This window comes from Pongo pygmaeus, chromosome 5 (assembly GCF_028885625.2).
Source record: "Pongo pygmaeus isolate AG05252 chromosome 5, NHGRI_mPonPyg2-v2.0_pri, whole genome shotgun sequence".
NCBI lineage: Eukaryota > Metazoa > Chordata > Mammalia > Primates > Hominidae > Pongo > Pongo pygmaeus.
This window is the reverse complement of record NC_072378.2, coordinates 158,447,920-158,469,310: the sequence shown is the minus strand read 5'-3', so window position 1 is coordinate 158,469,310 and position 21,391 is coordinate 158,447,920. Positions and strand designations below refer to the sequence as shown.

At 41.3% G+C, this 21,391-nt stretch overlaps 1 protein-coding gene across 2 annotated transcripts in view; it reads right to left on the bottom strand.

Annotated features, from left to right (window-relative positions):
- Positions 1 to 21,391, bottom strand: part of SNX9 (sorting nexin 9) — a 120,566-nt gene that overhangs the window by 41,525 nt on the left and 57,650 nt on the right. For both annotated transcript variants that reach the window (XM_054493277.2, XM_063666763.1), the window contains exons 5-6: positions 5,852 to 6,023; positions 861 to 1,008 (exon numbers count right to left, since the gene is read on the bottom strand). In XM_054493277.2, coding sequence (XP_054349252.1) covers positions 861 to 1,008; positions 5,852 to 6,023 — 320 coding nt within the window. The remainder of the gene's footprint in view (positions 1 to 860; positions 1,009 to 5,851; positions 6,024 to 21,391) is intronic.

Genomic DNA, 21,391 nt, shown 5'->3' with positions numbered 1-21,391 from the left:
GATCACTTGAGACCAGGAGCTTGAGACCAGCCTGGACAATGTGGTAAAACCTCATCTCTACTAAAAATACAAAAATTAGTTGGGCGCAGCGGTACACGTTTGTAATCCCAGCTATTCAGGTGGCTGAGGCACGAGAATCGCTTGAACCCGGGAGGTGGGGGTTGCAGTGAGCCAAGATCGCACCACTGCACTTCAGCCTGGGTGACAGAGCGAGACGCCTGTCTCAAAACAAAAAAATAAAACACAACACTTTTTTTTTTGTTTTAAATCTAAGAGAAACCTAAGCTAAAACAAAGCTCTAGACCATGTTTTTAGGCGCAGGAGCTGAAACATGTGCTTTGGCGCCTGAGGGCCTGGCTTCCTGACTGGAACACTCGGATGCGTCTCTCTGGGCAGCAGTTTGCCTGCAGTAAAACAGGGGTTTTATGTACCACAAAGGGATATGAGGGCTACATGCGAATGATACAAACCACTCTGCACAATGCGTGGCACGTGGCAAGTGATTAACAAAGTAGTAAAACATTTAAAACAGAGTTGTTATTATTATTCTTTTTAGCTTTCCTGTGACATTAGCAATGAAACCTTAATATGTCATAAATTGATAAAGGTAGAAGTAATGAAAACAATTTGGGAAATCATTAAATAAAATAAATATTTCACTTATTAACCTTGTAAATCAAAAATCCTTTTTTTAAGTAAGCTTCTCAGTTAAGATCCAAATAAAAATAACTGAATCATATCCAAAACTTAGGAGATCATTGGAAAGGGAAAAGGCCAGCTGCCTCTTGGTAGGGTTTATACTTTGTATTAATGTGTACTTCTACCACGGCCCTGATTCCCCAGCTCCCCTTTAAACTTACTTGTTAAGGGGAATTTTCATGGATGAGGAACTAGCACGACTGTTTCCTCGCTGAGCACCGCCTGCATCAGCTGACTCTGAATCCTTAAAGTAGGAAGAGGATTTGGGCCCATCCCAGTCTTCATCCCAGTCATCATCATCACCAGTTGCTAGAGGTGAAAATGGAAGATCATCAGTTAAAAAAAAAAAAAAGACCAAAATAAAAATGAAATTACTTAATTTTCTGACAGTAACTACCTACTGGGCAAATCAATTTTTTTTTTGATGGAGAAAAGGGTACAGTATAGGAGTATAATATGGATGTTAAGAGTAAAGGCTGTGTAGTCAATTTTAAGGCTTGAATTAGATTCTTTTAGTGTAAAAGACAAATCAGAAGCAACTTAAAGAGGGCTGTCAGATTAATTTTTAATTTTTGACACAGGCACCGAGATGACACAATGGAGAAAGGGCAGTGTCTTTAATAAGTCGTGCTGGGAAAACCAGGTATCTACATGCAAAAGAATAAAACTGGACCTTGTCTTACACCACACACACAAAATCAACTTAAAATAGATTACAGACCTAAATGGAAGACCTGAAAACCACACAACTCCTACAAGGAAACTCCTTGGCGCTGGCCTTGGCAACTGTTTTTTTTGAGTATTACACCAAAAGCACAGGCAACAAAGTCAAAAATAACAGGCGGGACTACATGGAACTAAAAAGCTCCTGAACAGCAAAGGAAACAATCGAAATGAAAAGGTAGCCTATGGGCTGGTGTAGGGAGACCCCCTGAAACTATTGCTACGGAATAAAAGATGAAATACTCCTGATTATTGTAAATACAAAATTGCATGCAGGATTGTGTAAAGACAATGCCAGGTTGCACTGCCAGAATGAGCCAACAGCGCGTGATGTGCTTCCCTCTGCAGAGAGCCTATGAATGGACGTGCAGTCAGAGAGGTTTCCCATCACCAAGATTCCTATCCCAGAAAGGCAGATGTTCATAGCTCTGGGAATGGAAAGTGACCCTTGTGGAGAGCCTATAAACGGACACATGGGGGGGCGCCGTCCATATGGATAAGATCAGGCTATAAACGCCCTCATCTTGCCAGGGCTCTTCTAGGCCTCCTCAGGGTTAAGGCATACTCCCTACTGAGAATTTCTGGTCTAACAGGTTGTCTAGCTTCACGCCCTATTTCTATGGATTGTTTGTAACCAGCTTTTGCTGCAACTGTTACTGCTGATTACTATCTTGCTAATCATAGGTTATGGAAAGACTGTGTTTCTGTTTTAAGGCTCTGTTAGAAATTACTGAGGCACACAGTATATTGTAAATTCTTATCTCTGTTTACTGTACTTCTGCATACAGATGTTATGTTAAAGAATTACGTCATCCCCATGTGACCATCTCACCTCATAATCAAATGACCCTAAATCCCTCACTAACCTACCCCTGCCCTCACTAAACTTAATAATAAATGCTGGTATATCCAGTGCATTGCTGGCACTGTGGGACCAGAAGGCGGTGACCCCCCGGACCCAGCTTTTGCTATCTTGTGTGTGTCTATTATTTCTCAACCTGCCGATCCACCTGGGAACAAAAAGAGAACCCCGTTGCATTGCGGGCTGCTGGCCAGATCCCGCAATAGGCTGGGAGAAAATATTTGCGAGCCATGTATCTGATAACCTGTTAATATTCAAAACATGTAAGGAACCTGCACAATTCAATAGCAAAAAAAAAAAAAAAAAAAGCTCAATTAAAAAATGGACAAAGGACCCAAATTGACATTTTTCCAAAAAAGACCAAAAAATGGCCAAGAGGTATATGAAAACGCACTCAACATCACACACAAAGAAAAATACCACGTGACCTTATTTACATGTGGAACTTTTAACAGGTCTTTAAAAAAATCTAAAAAACTTACAGAAGCAGAGAGTAGAAAGGTGGTTACCAAGGGCAGGGAGAGGGGGAACTAGGGAGACGTAGGTCAAAGGTACAAAGTTGCAGTCATGTAGGATAGGTCTAGAGATCTCATGTACAGCATGAGGACTACAGTTAATGATATTGCATTATATATGGGAAACTTGCTGAGGGAGATTTCAGGTGCTCTTACCACACACACATCCACATGCACGTGCACATACACACACGCACTTAGGTAACCATGTGAGGTGAGGGATATGTTAAGTGCTTGGCTGTAGTAATGATTTCAGTATATACGTGTATATTACAACATCACTCTGTATACCTCAAATATAGATAATTTTTTTTTTTGAGATGGAGTCTCACTTTGTCACCCGGGCTAGAGTGCAGTGGTGCGATCTTGGCTCCCTGCAAGCTCTGCCTCTCGGGTTCATGCCATTCTCCTGCCTCAGCTTCCTGAGTAGCTGGGACTACAGGCGCCCGCCACCACACCCGGCTAATTTTTTTTCTATTTTTAGTAGAGATGGGGTTTCACCATGTTAGCCAGGATGGCCTCGATCTCCTGACCTCGTGATCCGCCTGCCTCAGCCTCCCAAAGTGCTGGGATTACAGGCGTGAAAATATAGATAATTTTTTTAAAGGGCTGTGAGTCCACATCACTTCAGATAAATGCAGACTGTAAGAATGTTAAGTGGTACACAGTAGAAAAGACTTCTAGAGGCCTAGCCACTGATAAATCTAGTCTTATACATTTACAAATAAGCAGAATACCCTTTAATTCTAGAGGCTTGGGGAGGACGAAAGGGATGACAGATCTTTGAAAAGCAGCTGTTTAACACTAACAATAAAGGGGAGAGAAGGGCAATGAAGGGCACATTAAAAAGACCGGGTTGGGGTGTGGGAGAAAAAGGGAAAGAGAAAAAGATGAAAGTGAAGAAGTAATTAAGCAGCATCAGTAGCTACTATTCTGACAATAATCCCCGTGTCAGATAAGGTGCTGTGGGCCCACCTCCTTCTCCTTCCTCCCCCACTCTAATGGCCTGAGTGTCTTTAGTGTCAGGCCCTAAGAGTGCCATTATGGAGAAGCCGAGAGACAAATGCCAAATGGGAGAAGAACAAATTATGAGAAGGATGTGGGCCAAGTGACCAGAGAGCCAGACACCAGGAGTCTCCCAATGCTTCTACCCAGCCCACACCCCTGGTCCTGCTGACAGGCAGCTGCTGTCTACGACTGCCAGCCTTCAGCCAGGACCTGCAACCCTTCTTTGGGCTTACGAGTGAGGTCCTTGCTGTTAAGAACAGACATTCAATTCTTGGCCCAATGTGCTTACAGAGGAGACAGGGTTCAGGGATTGTTAAAAAATAATGGGAGACTATCTTTTTATTTAATTTCAGATCAGACATAAATACCCTTAATTCCCAAATTATTTCCCATTCCATACATTTCTCTTCTGCCTCAGTATTTCTATTCATAGCCTAGTCAAACAGGAAGTTAAAACAGTGAATGCAGAGGTCTTAAACCAGCAGGATGAGCCACATCCCATCCACATACACGTTTATGGCTCAAGATTTTAAAACAAACATGTTAGCTGCTGAGATGTTAAAATGAGAAGGTGACAAATAACCAAGACTTCTCATCTCTCTGAAGATGTGGAGATCAGAACGTGGGCTCAGCTTCCCTGCAGATGCAGTGATCCATGGGCGACAGCAGGGGCCCTCAGCCTTCTGCAGCCTCCACCGCCCATTCTGCTTTTACTTTACCAACCCAGCGTTTGAAACTGTGACTTTACACAGATAAGTAAGACTGAACTAAAGTTAGAGTTAATGACCATCTACATTTGGATCCAGGTTTGCTACTAGTGAATAAGGGCAACTGCGAGCAGTTCTTTTGAATAAAATCTATTTTCAACTCAATGACCCAGAGTGGTACTGTGAGGTAAGAAAGAGCTATCTGGTCTGTGTCCCCAGTTCCCGGCACAGAGCTCCTAAAACTCTTGTAACTTCCTGAATGTTAGGTGTGCAAGGTGCATCTTTTGTTCTGATATTTGGTCTCTGACCCTGGCTCCTGACACAGATCTCCTAACCCTTGGAATTTCCCGGGTGGTAGGAGCATCTTTTGTTCGAATGAGGTGACTCCTGGTGGGATGGGAGCTGGTCAACAGAAGGACCAAGCCAGGATTAGAAGCTTGGAACTTCCAGCTCCACCTCCCATTCTCTGGGAAGAAAAGTGGGGCCAGAGGTGGAGTTAATAATCAATCATGCCGGCCAGGCATGGTGGCTCACGCCTGTAATCCCAGCACTTTGGGAGGCTGAGGCAGGTGGATCACCTGAGGTCAGGAGTTTGAGACCAGCCTGGCCAACATGGTGAAACCTTGCCTCTACTAAAAATACAAAAAATCAGCCGGGTGTGGTGGTGGGCGGTGGGCGCCTGTAATCCCAGCTACTCAGGAGACTGAGGCGAGAGAATCACTTGAACCTGGGAGGCGGAGGCTGCAGTGAGCCGAGATTGCGCCACTGCACTCCAGCCTGGGCAACGAGAGCAAAACTCTGTCTCAAAGAATAATAATAACAATAATCGATCATGCCTATGTGATGAAACCGCCGTAAAAATCCTTGAGCTACAGGAAAAGAGATTCTGGGGTGCTGAACATGTAGGGGCACCTGGGGCAGGGGGGCATGGAAGCTCCGTGTCCCTTCCCCATGCCTTGCCCTTCATCTCTTCATCTCTTCATCTGGCTCTTTATTTGCATCCTGTAAATTGCGCTTTGTAATAAACTGACAGTAGTGAGTAAAGTGTTTCCCTGAGTTCTGTGAGCCGCTCCAGCAGATTAATTGAACCCAAGGTGGGGGTGGTGGGAACCCCCTTGATCTGACTCCAGGTAGACAGTGTCATGACTGTAGGACACTCAGTTGGTGTCTGCTGCACAGCTGCTTGGTGGGTGGGGCAATCCTCCCTTCCCATGCTGTGGTCACAAAACTGTTCTGTGTTGTGCTGAGTGTGGGAACAGCAAAAACAGTTCGGTCTTCCCTGTCTCTCCCACTCAGCCATGGGCGGGCAGGGTGGGACCTCGCACCCCTCTCCTCACCTGGTCCTTGGTAGGCCTGGGGGTGGCCGAAGGCAGTGTCCCAGTTGTTGGGAGTGTTTGTGTTTCTCTGGGCTCCAGCCCCCTCTGGCTGGGCCCCCCAGCCTTCTGAGCTTTCCCAGTTCCCAGATTTGGAGGCACTCCAGGCTGACCAGGGGTCATTGCCACTGCCAACCTATTGAGAGGGGTAAAAAGAAGGAGAATTTTTGTGACTTTTGGAAACCATGACTCAATTCAATAATGAACTGACACAATTGAATACAACAGGAGTGCTAAATAAATTTAATAGAAATGTATTCAAAACAATTTTACATACATAATATTTTAATTTCCAAACACGTAGGAAAGCACAAAAGGTAGCATCAATCTAATTTTACTGACGTGAACACATTTTACCGTATTTGCTTAGGAACTAGGAACTTTGAAAACAGCAAGAAAGAAACTATCAGACGCAGCTACAGCCCTCTCTTTCTTTCTCTCCAGAAGTAATCACTACTTTTCTGAACCTGTATCCATTCCTATGTGTGTTTTCATACTTCAGCTGCACATGTACATTCACAAACTGCTTTATATTTTTAAAACTGACCTAAAGGATGTCATACTGTATGTATCTCTTTGCAAGTTTTCTTTTTCCCACTCAACATTATGTTTTTGAGATTATACATGCTGATAATGAGGACCTATTTCTAACTGCTTTATAGCAATCTGTTGTATTTTTAAGTAGGTTTTTTAATTTGAAAAAGAATACATGTATAATAAAAAAATTCAAACAATAAAAGTATATGCAATTTGAGAAATATGCCTAACATCTTGAGATGCTAGTCATTCTAAGGAACTACTCTACTACTGTCAAAAGACACAAAATTACAACAAATTCAGTTACAGATCGACTTGGCTTTTACTTGAGATTCATGAATCTGGGCAGCCTCCTTCCCACAATCTAGAACGAGCACTCCCACTGGGCATTAACAGAACACTCAGTTTTTAAAGATGGCTTAATAAGGAAAGAGAACAACAGAAAAAAAGTTGATGGTTAACATCAGTTTACTTCAGGTTACTTTTTCGTAAGGGTTAAAGCAGAGGGGACTCCTTATTATGCTAACTCAGGTAGACTGGGATCTCCTGTTCTCGAGAAAAAAATCAGTTTGTTTTGGGACCTATCTGCTTCCTTCAAGTTTCAGTTTGACTATGGAGCATCTAGCACAAGGGACTCCATTCTGGTTTGGCCTGGTCTGCTGGGGCCTAGTGCAGGAACTCTGAAACAACGGCGTACTATAATTTTTGCTTCATGCTACTAACAAATTCCTTGTATATACTTACTCAAACATCCCATGGACAGAGATAGATCCTTTTTGTTTTTAAACACTAAGTTGGCCTAAATTATATTATTTTTGCTCGGTATTTTTTTTTTTTTCTCTTAACAGCATAAAACATTCTGCAAGGTACATCAGCACATATGGACACAATATTCTTTCACATTGTCTCCATAAAATTCCATTGTATATATTTCCTACAACTTGACCAGTATATGCTGATGTTCATTTATCTTGTTTTCAGTCTTTGGGTACTATAAATAATACCGTGTGATCAGACAGACCAAAACAGACACCGCTTTATCAACTAAGATGGATCCTAAGGTTAAGGGAATAGAGCAACTTTCTAAATTACTAGGGCTCTAAACTCACTAAGAACAGGAGCTATCAGACCCCTCCTAACTCTGATTTACAACCCAGACCAAGACAACTCTGACTGGGCAGAGGACTGGCCTTAGAAACATTTTCTTCTGACAAGCAACTGCAGGCCTTAAAGCCAGTTTCAGCAGCTCGCGGAGGCTGTGCACAAACTGTGTCCCACAGTTCACCTTTTCACATAAAGAGCCCAATTCCACCTCATTTTAATGCTAAAATCTCACCTCAAAGTGAACAAGGATGTATGTTACATATGTTTACCCACTGCACATGCTCTTGACTCCTCTCATACATATGTATCGCTTTGCCCCCAAACTCCTAAATATATGTGACTCTAGTGTGATATAGGCTCTGCGAGGCATAAAACCCAATGTGTCCCTTCATCTTCAGCACACACCAGAAAAGGTCTCTTCCCAGTCTGTAAACTGTTACTGCCTATAAACCTCTCCTTTCTATTAATCAGCCATTCTGGTGATCCTTTAGATGAAAACTGCAATCCAAAAGGTCTCTGAAATTTCCAGAAGAAAAAATGCTAGGCTTAAGGAGACTGTGTATTTAGAACCGATGGATTTTGTCAAATTGCTTTTCAAAGAGAATGCAATAACATTCCCACAGTCTGACAACTGTCATGCTGAGGGGTTTTGTCTTACATAGAAAGGGACTTTCATACTTCTTTTTAAAAAGTATTTCTCTCCCATAATTCCTTTGAGTAATTTAATAGTTTAATTATTAATCTTACAAACAAAATTTTGGAATGGGAAATAGATGGCACCCAATCTCAAAAAATATTCCAGTAGAGAGTACACTTAGCACCTCTTAGCCCTGCCCCCACCATCCCACCCTTGAGGCAAATACAGTTTTTTGTTAGCTTGATTTTTTTTTTTTTTTAACATTTAAATCTTGTATCTGTCTGGAACTGAGTTAAGTAAAACAAATAATATAGGGGCCGGGCACAGTGGCTCATGCCTATAATCCTAGCACTTTCGGAGGCCGAGGCGGGAGGATCACCTGAGGTCAGGAGTTTGAGATCAGCCTGGCCAACATGGTGAAACCCCATCTCTAATAAAAATACAAAAATTAGTCAGGTGTAGTGGTGGGCGCCTGTAATCCCAGCTACTTGGGAGGCTGAGGCAGGAGAATCGCTTGAATCCAGGAGGCGGAGATTGCAATGAGCTGAGATCAAGCCACTGCACTCCAGACTGGGCGACAGAGAGAGACTCTGTCTCAAAAAAATAAAGAAATAAAAAAAAAGAAAGAAAATAAAAGAAAAGAAAAGTGAAAAGAAAAGAAAAAGAAATAATACAGGGATCCAGCTGAACATCTTTGTCCTCAGTCGGTCACCCTAATACCACTTCATGAACAATCCATCTTTCCCCCATGATTTGAAATGCCACCTTCATCACATATCAGATTTGGGTCTATAGGTGGACTCTCTTGTTTCTTAGTGATCTATTTGTACTAGTACCACACTTCCATAGAAAAACCATCAATACTTTAGCATAACATCTCTTAGCCGTTTATTTTTATGTATAAACTTTAACATCAGCTTAATATTTAAGCTAAAACAATCTGAACTTTCACATTAGAATGTTGAGTTAAAATACTGATTTTCATTTGAATCAGTTTACTGAATTCATAGAAAATTGATTAAAATTATTCACTTTTACTCCACAATTTCAGTACCGAATCTATTTCATAACATGAAATAGCAAGTCTTCCCCTTTGAGTCTTATACACACACACAAATGGTGCTAGTTAAAAAAAGAAAAAAATATATTTGCAAGAAAATTACCCACCCTGTCTAATATAGCCCCTAATGTTGTAGGACACCCTAGTGGCTCTTCACCAACTGACACATGGAGCAGACAACTGGCTGTCACGTGCCAGGTGCATCAAAAACAGACGACATGCTTTTCATGTGCAAGTATGATGTCATTCTACTGCCCTATATACCTCTAAGGAAAAAACTGAAGTTATTTGTTATTTTGCTCTATGTCAAATACTAACAGGAGAAAGATGTGTCATCCACAAGACTGTGACTTCTCAAACACACAGCTTACAAGGTGACATTCGGCTTCGGGATGGACTCTCAGATGACCCCAGTGGACACTGGAAATGAAGGCGATCATGCTGAGGGCCTGGCAGTCACACTTCAGCTAAGAAAAACCCTTCCTTCTACAGTTTTCTTTAAGGAAATGTAGTTTTATTCTATTTAGCAATACATTCTGTGTCCTCCAAACTCTAAGTTACAAGGTTTTGTTTTTCAAATAAGAAGATGAAAAAGTACCAAAGTTTGGGACACTAGGGACAGACTATCATTGGTACAGCAGCCTCAGCCTGGTTTCCATCAAGGACCAGCTGTGAAATGGAGGGGCTCAGAGGGCCACAGTCAGAAGCCTAGTGAGTTGGAATTCCATTAACAGCTCTACCTCTCTCCCGCTGTGTAACCTCGGGCTAGAGTTCAGAAGTGAGCGGTCTGGATTCAGAAGACTGTCAGAAGCTAAGTGAGGTACACCACAAAGGAACACAGGACTGTGAGCTAGAACAGAAGAGTGAATGTTCGCTGGGGCCTTCCAGAAGACAGTACAGTCTTAGCAAACTGGCCAGGAAGGATTTTCATCAAGATGGAGGAAAAACCTGGAGGTGAACTATTCATAGCAACTGTCCTCAAAAAATTAAAATCCATTTAATTAGGACAGAAACAAATAATTGTTCTTTGAAAATCACTGGGTTAATAATTTACAGGTGTGTAATAACTGTCATACTGGTTGGTTATGTATGTGATCTTAGCTCTCCACCTAGGTTATGAAATCTTTGTGGGTATGTTTGTTTCTATCTCTTTGGTTTTTTTTTTTCCTGTAACATTCTCTTTATCTTGTTTCAACCCAACTCCTGCTGACAACACATTTCTCCAAACCCTACCAACTGGAGATCTTTCCTGCAGCTTCCGTCACGGCCCTCAGACTCAGTTCCTCAGCAGATGGCCTTTTACTGCCCTGGCAGGTCCCTTCCCCTCTTAACTGTAACCAGTCACCGGCTTTCCCTCTGAACCCATCCTTCCGATACGTCGGTCTCAACCCCCAAATCCCCTTGGTAGTTCCCTAACTACAGACACCTCGTCATGGTAAAACCTATTCTGCTCCTGGGCTGAGGCTTCCATCCTGCGGCGCCTCTCTGTCCTTTCCTTCCACCTTTCCCTCCGCTTCTTCTCCACTGAGCAGCATCTTCATCCTCTTTCTCTTCCCACCCCTTATTTTGCGAAGCTCTTCTTGACTTAACTGTCCATCATGGGTAATTAAAATCCCTTCATTAGCACTCAGTGCCCCTGGAGTCAGCTCCAAGCTTCCTGTGGCTCAATCAGGAGTTTCTTCAGCGCAGGTCCCAACTTTGCCTGGTGCTGCATTCCCCATTCTCCCTACCTGCCACTAACCTTCACTCTGAAGCTTCAAACTTCACACATTTCCCCAAACTTTTCTACATCTCTGCTGTTCCTCACACTATACTGTACTCTTATCTGCACACCTCATCTTCCTCAATTTAACAAAGTCCTACCCCATCAAAAGGGCTCTGGCCTTACCACAGCCTGCTGGCTGACATCCAGTCACCTCCTTTCACTTTCTTCATTATTTGCAAATCAGATGGTCAGTCCCACCAGTCAATCAGGGGGACAGCTCTGTCTTACCTGGAGAATGTTTCCCCCAAAAGATTCTCCAAATGCCTTGCATAAAGTGGCAAGGACTCAAATATTTTAAATGTGATGTTCTCAGTCATTTGTATGAAATACATCTTACTCTTTGTCAGACCTCTAGGCTTCATGACATGATCACCAAAAGGAGGGAATCAGATTTGCCTTATATATACTAACTTGAGTCTGTTCGAAAAAATTAACTTGTTGTGGTCGATCACAGAATAAGTGATTTTCAGCATGTGACTACAGAAAAAATGATTTTTGGCTGGGCACGGCGGCTCACATCTGTAATCCCAACATTTTGGGAGGCTGAGGCAGGAGGATCACTTGAGGTCAGGAGTTCGAGACCAGCCTAGCCAACATGGTGAAACCCCATCTCTATTAAAAATACACAAATTAGCCGGGTGTGGTGGCAGGAGCCTATAATCCCAGCTACTTGGGAGGCTGAAGCAGGAGAATGGCTTGAACCTGGAAGGCGGAGGTTGCAGTGAGCCGAGATCATACCACCGTACTCCAGCCTGGGCGACAGAGTGAGACTGTCTCAAAAAAAAAAAAAAAAAAAAAGAGAGAAAGAAAAAAATAATTTTTAGTATGTGACACTATAAGTACTCTTAAAATAACACTGTCTGAGTTCTGAAAGTGGAATCAGCTCACCATAGAAAAGCTGGACGATACAGACAGGCACAGGAGATGGAGGGATGGGCAAATATGAGAGAAAGCAAGAGCAGTAAAATGGGAATGGTAAAATCTAGAAGGTGGGTATATGATTATTCACTATGAAATTCATTTAACTTTTCTATGCTTGAAATTTTAACAAACATTGGAAAATGCAACAAACAAAATCGACATACACAATCACTCTCGTCTGAGCTCCATTAGAAGGACACAGAGAAGGGCTGTGTCCATCAGGGTAACCTGCCATTTCCTGCTGGGGTAAACGCTTTGTAAATTAAGTATCGGTTGAATGAATACACTCCTAAAGCATGTCTGCTTTGGTCTCTGGGACACATTTAAATCTATGTAATCACCACAGGTAGATGACTATGTCCAACTCTCTTCCTAACTCCCACCCCAACTAAATCAAATGCTCCTTTAGGGCCAGGAGCAATATACTAACAAATTCACTGGTTTAACGTTCTAAATTTAAAAGCTATCCTCTCCTCATAATGCAAATAGAGAAATACATTTATGCAGGCTTGACATTGGGAGACTTATTTAAACACATTCACTCAAAGGATTTACAGCACTAGCTAAATTTCTTCAGGAAGTGACCACTGGACCACAGAACAGACTGAGAATGGCCACGAGGGGTGGGGGAGATGGACACACACACCTGTGGTGCTGCTGTGTGGTGAGTGTAGGAAAGCTACACATGATACAAATATATGAGATAAAAATGGGCAAGACGAATCCTGGTACACTAGGTGGAGTTTAACTCCCTTTAGGAAGCTATTGGAATTGACTCAAGTAATCATTATACCACATGGGTATAGTGGTTAAGAACTTAGGCTCAAAGCCTGCTATCTGGGTTTGAATCCCAGCTTTATCACTTACCACTAGCTGTGTGGCCTTGGGCAATTTACTTAGCTCTCTTAGCCCCCACACTTATACAATGGGTATAATATTATCCTCCTGTAAGGATTAAATGACATAATGCATACAAAGCATCTAGCCCACAGTATGCATTCAGTAGAGGTTATCTTAATATGTGAGGGCTCATCTAAAATATAAAGAAAAGAATAAAGACTAGCATTTCTTTGAGTAAATCCCAATCTAAGTAACATACCTATTAGTTTATGCTATGCAGGAAAAGATCAGACAGTTAGATTTACAAATAGCTGCACAGCTGGGTCATATTAAGAGAGACTTTTAATTGAAGAGATAACAGGCTTAAGATATTTTCTACTCTAGCCAATGTTCTGTTCCCTTCAGATACATAAAAGAGGAAGAAGACAGAAATATTTTTACTGTAAAGGTCAACAGCAACTCCTAATTCTTGGGACTTTCGGCACAAATATTTTCTGTTGCTAAATGCTGAGATCTTGACTTTTCAAAACCTAAGTTTTACTGTAACAAACCAGACTACAATGATCTGGCTGAAGGATCCTTTGGTGTCTGACTTTTTTTTTTTTTTGAGACAGGGTCTTGCTCTGTCACCCAGGCTGGAGTGCAGTGGTGCGATCTCGGCTCACTGCCAACCTCTGCCTCCCAGGTTCAAGCAATTCTCCTGCCTCAGCCTCCCAAGTAGCTGGGATTACAGGGGTGCATCACCACACCCAGCTAATTTTTGTATTTTTAGTAGAGATGGGGTTTCACCATGTTGGCCAGGCTGGTCTCGAACTCCTGACCTCAGGTAATCCGCCTGCCTCTGCCTCCCAAAGTGCTGGGATTACAGGTGTGAGCCACTGCGCCTGATGTCTCTGACATTTTTGTTCTCCATCCCCACAACCCCTTTGGTCTCTCAACTGCAGACATTTGGTCATGCAATAATCCCCTCGGCTCCTTCACTCAGGTTTCCAATGCTGAGATGCCTCTTCGTTTCTTTCCTTACACCTTCCCTTCCTCTCGAATTTTTACAGGACAATGTCTTCATTCTCCTCTTCTTTTCCCTCTCTCCGTGGTACCACACTCCTCCTCACAGTCAACCAGAGTTAAAGACCTTTCATTAGATCTCACTGCCCATGGGATAAATTCAGTAATCAAGCCTCCTCTAAGAGGCCTCCACGGTGTAAATCCTCATGATCTTCCCACTTCCTACATATTCCACATCCCACATCACCATGCCCCAAGAAGAGTTCCTGTAAGATACTTTACCTGACATAATCACTTCACCTGGGGAAAAAAGATGACTTTTAGGGTTCATTAAATGTTTATTTCCTCTTGTGTTCAAGTTTGAAATTTACCTTATATATGGAAGAAGGAGAAGGAGAAGGAGAAGAAGGTGGTGACTGGCTGAGACTTTCGACACAACCAATCTGAGCCAAAATATCCACCTTAAAATAAAAAAGGTGCCCAGTGAACAAGAGTGAAAGAACAGGTCAAAGTTTTTAACCAAAACCAGCACATTCATGGCAGGACCAAATTCTCCAGAAAACTCTAGCATGCCACTCACTCACAAACATTACATGCAAAAAGCCCCAACTGTGTAGCAATGGGTTATCTTCAATGCATTATATTTTCTAAAGTCTGTTGTTTGGTATCATGATACAGTATTAATGAAACCCTAAAAATAACTATAAGCAGCACAGAAAGAATGGAACAAGTATCATGCAAGTCATACAGCCAGAGAAACAAAACTCCAGAGGAAAAAACAGAAATAGCCAAGTTTAAAAAAATGTTAATATTCTGAACCTTTTGCTTTCAGAGGCATTAGGCATGTATGTGAGAGAGTCCAGACAAAATAAGCAAAGCCACCTGGTCAACTTGAAGCTAACCACAGAGCCACAGTGAATCCTACCAATCGCAGCTGTGAATGACACAACAGCCCAGCTGGTCTGTGAACACAGGAGCAAAGGCCAATGTCTCCCGGTGTGTGCTCTTAGGGTCTAACTGGCCTACAATACAGCATCTTGTGAGAAGATGTAACTGACTGATGCCCTTCCATGAAGCCAATTGATGGGTAAACTGCAGCAGATGTGTTAAGAGGACCACTCTGGAGCCCAGCTTCCAGGCTTCAAATCCCGGTTCCACAACTGTCCTGTAGGGAAGTCAGTACTACAAACATTTATATAGTGGACGACAGCGTCCTTTTCAGGGGCAACTCTCTTGTGAAATAAGCGGTGGTATTATTCTTACCTAAGAGATGAAAATAAACTTGGAGTTGAAAATCAGTTAATATGCAAAGCAGACAACAAAGATGGAGTAACAGCGACCCAGTTTATGCTCCCATTGAAAACTAAAAACATGATGAAATACAGGAAACCGTGTTCAAATCACTGGACACCAGACAGTGAAGAAGTGATCCTGAGATACGGGAGACAGACAGAGTGAGCCCACAAGTGCCCGTTCACTGCGTGGAGAGACTCTCCAGGCCATGGAGCAGGCATGGAAAACCCACACAAAGCTCGGCGGTCTCTGTGGTGGGAGGAGACAGAGTCTGGGGAAGACAGAGACGCACAGAGAGAGCTCTGGAGACTGCAGAGGACACTGCAGATCTGCACTGATCAGCCCATCACGTGAGGGGTCTACCACGGTCAGGGAAAGACACACACGAAAGAATCAAGAGTGCAACCCCTCACACAGGGCTATTCCCACCAGCCCAGATGGAAAACTTCATGATTCACGGGGCATTGGGTACAATACTACAAAGGATTTGTTTCAGGAAAGGGGCAAAAATATCCCTAAGCTAAATGTTGCTCTGGGCTTAAAAATAAAACCTGAAATAGACTATTTCAAAGTAACTTAGGTGCATCCCAGAACAAGGCTCAAAAATGTTTATGGGAATGCAAAAATATCCAGCATATAGCAAGGTGAAAATCGCAATGTCTGGCATCCAATCATAATTTACCAGGCATGAAAAGCAGCAAGGAAAATGTGACCCATAATGAAGAGAAAAATTAAGCTGATGCAGTACTGACATAGATGAAAGACTTAGCACTATTTAAGAGCAAGAGAGGTTTCAAATATTAATGAGGTAGAAGACTCAGCTTGACTGGGCTTCCAAAAGGTGATAACTTTAAGCGCAAAGAAAAAAAACAACACACATTATTAAATCAATGTAAATCCATGCATTCATGCTACTGTCAGAAAAAAGACAGGAATGCTTTCGTCATTGGTCACTATTTGTAGTAGCTATACAATAACTTCTTACTTTGAAACCTGGCAATTAAGGAGAGGTGGAATTAGCCATCTATCCTGAATTCCAAATTGGAATTCGACATAATTAACCAGCTCCAGCTGATACAGGAAAGTGCTACTTTCTAGATGAAACCAGCTAAGTGTGGAAGGAATAACATTTCTGATTCTGGCAAGGATTACACCAACTGGTGGTAAACCATTACCATTTATATACAATTTATATCTGTATGTTTGTGTGTATACCCATGTTCACACAGAGAAAATAAGACAGATACCTAGAGTAAAGAGTAGTGATTGTGGAAATGGGATACTTTTCTTTTTGCTAGTCTGAATTTTCTACAATGCATATGTACTGCTTCTGTAACAATAAAATAAAAGGTTACTTTACCAATTGTTTTTAAAGACAGTAAGAATGCTAATTAGCAACTGCTAACCACAAAAATGGTAGTTTCTGGTTTTGTTATTTTTTTATGTTGTTGTATTCTGCTCCTCATATGACATCCTTGGGGAACTGGGACCAGTAAGAAACAAACCCCTGCCTCTGACAACAAAAAAATGCAGTAAGCAGGGCAAGCGCTTGTTTGGATGACATGGTTAGACCTGACTCAGTTCACTGGTTTCCTAGTAAGCGGCTAAGACAAGGCCTAAGAAGAAGAGCTCTCACTGCACAGACCATGAGAACAGCAACTGTGGCACGGCAGAGATGGGCAATGGCACCTTGACGTCTGTCTGTCTCCACCGTAACTACATCAGGCCTCGCAGGAGGGCTAGGTTTAAGAATTAATGAAAATGGTAACATATTTAATTAAAGTTGCTTTCTGTTTGGCTTTCTACCAAACGTGTATAAAGGGTATAAGAAAGCTCAAAACATACTGTGAGTGGCCGCAGCTCTTATGGCCCACCTAATTCCTTCCAGCAGACACCAAATGTCCACTACAGGTCAATACAAATCATCCCATCTGGTAAGTCCACCAGTTAAGAGGGGTTCCCAATCACAGGCTAACTATTTTCTATGTTATTATCTTGGGATGGGGCCCTGTAGGCATTCAGGGGTCCGCCTATCGCCACATAAGGAACTCCTCACTGTGCCTGTCACATCCTTCCACACCACCTGTGATGGTGTCACCTGGCCTATCATGCTGCGGCCCATCTTAACGACTATACCACGTGCAACTGTGTTAGGAAGTAGGAACAGAAAGCAAATAATATCTGATTCTTAAACCGGAGAACATCTCAACCAGAATTTCTGACAAAAATTTAACTCTTTTCCTCAAAAGGGACTGAAGAGGTTATAACATTCTCTTATATAAAAAAATCTAACCACTTTAGCTCAAAATACGGAAGAATTTGACAAGCTTCCTGTTTTGTTCTTTATAGATCTTTGGCTCAAAGGACATGATCTAATTCTACAGATGAATCTGTACTGACGTTAGAAAACCTCTGATGGAACATAAAACTTGTACATTCTTTTAAAAATGAAGGTAGATCACAACAGACTCAATCTATTTATAGCCAGTCATATCAATATTACTGATTGGGAATTACCAAAAGAGGTGAAATTATTTAACAGATCCTTTGTTAAGTCACATTCTGAACCTACAGATGTCAATTTCAGGTGTTTATTTTTTAAATAAAGATAATTAAAACAATAAAAGTTTACCTAAAGTAAATGGATAATATTTGTATTAGCTTAGAGAGTCTACTTATTCAGATAGCTCAAAGTCCTAAAATAGGTAGCTTTGAGTACAGAATAGGATGGTGCTACAATTAGCAAATAATTTGCTTCCAGACAGATCTAAGGGAAGTCCATGTGAAATAAGCTTTTACACTGTTCTGATGACAGGATGTATGTATAACAATGCTGGCTGGTCCTTCATCACTGCAGTTTTAAGATTAAAAGAAAAAAAAAAGACTTTGCTTTAATAGCTTTTTCCAGTTAGACAAAACAAAAACCTCCCTACATAATAAACTTCACCAGCATGTATTTTTGAAAGGTTCCTGAGATGAACAAACCTGTTTCATAGATGTCAGGGATCTGTGATAAAGCACACAAGGTTAGTATTGGCAGCCTCATGCAGTTCTGAAGGCAAACGTCCATAAATCCTCTAACACTGGTATACGATCTTCCTTAAAAAGCCCTATCACCAACTAAAAAGAATTCATACAGGGGGTGGGAGTGAGAGTGAAGAGATGGAGAGAAACTTTCAATAAAGTTCTGTGAAGAGAAAGTCTCGATAAGCAATTATGAGATGTCTAAGGCATTATAAGACTTATGTGAGTTAATGAAAGTATAAGCACATCTAATACTGAACCTTTGTGAAGGTTTCTTTTATCAATTTATTTTTAAATGGACTACCAAAAAAGGCCTAAAATGGCCTAAAAATAGACTTTTGAGAACTAAGAAAGCAAAATGTAATTCCAACATAAAATTGCCATTGCCTTCCTCATCCTATAACCAATAAAAATTCCTTTGTAACAAATATAATTACATGGAAAATCTCTGAATAGAAAAATGTTATATCCTTAAATACCACTTAACTTCAAGCATTTGTTTAATATACAAACTGTTTTTAAAAAATAACAATGCCAGAGAATTTTCTATAAGAGAACCTTCCTGTTTTTGATTGGGTAGCCCATCAGATGGAGAATAACAAGCCAGTGATGGACAGCTCCTAGGCCTGTGGTTGGTGTTAAGAACACAAACTTCTCCAAGGCAGGGATTCAGGAAATCTGTAAGTCTCTTAATAGCTTACATTGTAAAGTACCTTTTGATGTATTTATAACTGAAAAAAAATTATTCAAACAAGAACAGAGTATTATGGCACAAAGTCTCTTATAGGTCACTGGGAATAGAAAAAAAGACATATTCTTTGCTTATTAAGCTTAACAATTTACAAATAAGCAACATAGTTTGTATAAGAGTCACAAATTGTGCTAAGGGAATCCAGAGAAGTAAAACAGAAAACAAAAGGTTTTATAGAAGACATGGTATTTGAGCCGAGCCCGAAGAGATGGGCTTCTGAAAGACGGAAGGAGTCACTCTATTATTCTTAGATGAGCAAGCCAAAGGTACAAAGAAAAGGTGAGACAACGTGGGTCATATTTGGAGAATCAGTTTGCCTAGAGACAAATAAATAACTTAAAGATAAGGCGATGATGGGTAGCCACACTGAGGCATCACAGAAATATAACTGAGCTTGGAAAAGTATTTCAACCTCAAATTCAGATGAATTTCTTCTACAATTTCCCTACCATGAACTGTTCAGCGTCTGCTTGCATAACTCTGATACATAAAGACCTTCTCCTGGGATAGCCCTGCTGACATGTAGAAAATGATTATTCCAGAAAGCAACAGAGGAGCCTCTGAAGTTTCTTAAACAAGGAGATGACATAAAAGCATACGTCGGCAATGCTGAGGGTTTGGTTCCAGTCCATCACGTTAAAGTGAGTCATGTGGATTTTTTTGGTTCCCCAGTGTACATAACAGTTATGTTTACATGATACTGTATAAGTGTGCAAAAGCATTATGTGTAAAAAATATACATATCTTAATTAAAAATACTTTATTGCTAAAAATCGCTAACGATCATCTGAGCTTTCCACTAGTCAAGCTGCACCCTTTTTGCTGGGGTTGGGGGGGGGTCTTGTTTTGATGTTCAAGATTGCTGACTGATCAGGGTGGTGGTTGCTGAAGGTTGGGGTGGCTGTGGCAACTGCTTAAAACAAGACAATGAAGTCTGCCACGTCAACTGACTCTTCCTTTCATGAAATATTTCTCTGTAGCACGTGATGCTGTTTGATAGCATTTTGCCCACAGTAGAACTTCTTTCAAAACTGGAATCAATTCTCTCAAATCCTGCTGCTATTTTATCTAAGGTCATGGAATATTCTAAATCATTTGTTGTCATTTCAACAATGTTCATAGCATCCTCATCATGAATAGATTCCATCTCAAGAAACCACTTTATTTGCTCATCCATAAGAAGTAACTCCTCATCTGTTCAAGTTTTATCATGAGGTTGAAGAAATTCAGTCACATCTTCGGGCTCCACTTCTAATTCTAGTTCTCTTACTATTTCTACCACATCTGCAGTTACTTCCTTCATCAACATCTTCTATGAGGGTTGGAATCTACTTCTTCCAAACTCCTGTTAATGTTGACATTTTGACCTTCTTCCATGAATCATGAATGTTCTTCATGGCATCCAGAACGATGAATCCTTTTCAGAAGGTTTTCAATGTACTTTGCCCAGATCCATCAGAGGAATCACTATGGCAGCCATAGCCTTGCAAAATGTATTTCTTATAGGACTTAGAAGTCAAAATTACTCCTCAATCCATGGGCTGTAGAATAAATGCTGTGTTAGCAGGCATGAAAACATCAATCTTCATGTACATCTCCATCAGCATTCTTAGGTGACCAGGGGCATTGTCAATGAGCAGTAATATTTTGAAAGAAATCTTTTTTTCTCAACAGTTTGTCTCAACAGTGGGCTTGAAATATTCAGTAAATCATATTGCAAACAGATGTGCTGTCATCCAGGCTTGGCTATTCAATTTACAGAACACAGGCAGATTTCGCATAATTCTAAGGACGCTTAGGATTTTCAGAATGGTAAATGAGCACCAGTTTCAACATAAAGTTATCAGCCACATTAGCCCCTTATAAGAGAGTCAGTCTGTTCTTTGAAACTTTGAAGCAGGCACTGGCTTCCCCTCTCCAGCTGTGCATGTCCTAGATGGCATCTTCTTCCAATAATAGAAGGCTGTTTCATCTGCTCTGAAAATCTGTTTAGTGCAGCACCATCATCAATAATCTTTGCTAGATCTTCTGGATAATGTATTGCAGCTTCCACAGCAGCACCTGCTGCTTCACTGTGCACTTTTGTATTATGAAGACAGCTTCTTTCCTTAAGCCTCATGAACCAACCTCTGCTAGCTTCAAATTTTTCTTCTGCAGCTTCCTCACCTCTCTCAGCCTTCACAGAATTAAAGATAGTTAAGACCTTGCTCTGCATTAGGCTTTGGCTTAAGGGAATGTTGTGGCTGGTTTGATCTTCTACTCAGACCACTCAAACCTTCTCATCAGCAATAAGCCTATTTCATTTTCTTACCATTCTTCACTGGACTACTACTTTTAATCTCCTTCAAAAACTTTTCCTTTGCATTCACAACTTGGCTAAGTGTTTGGCTCAAGAGGACCTGGCTTTTGGCCTACTTTAGCTTTTGACAAGCATTCCTCACTAAGCTTAATAATTTGTAGCTCTTGATTTAAAGTGAGAGAAATGTGACTCTTCCTTTCACTGAAACACTTAGAGGCCACTGCAGGGTTAATAATTGGTTCACTGAAATACTGTTGTGTCTCAGAGA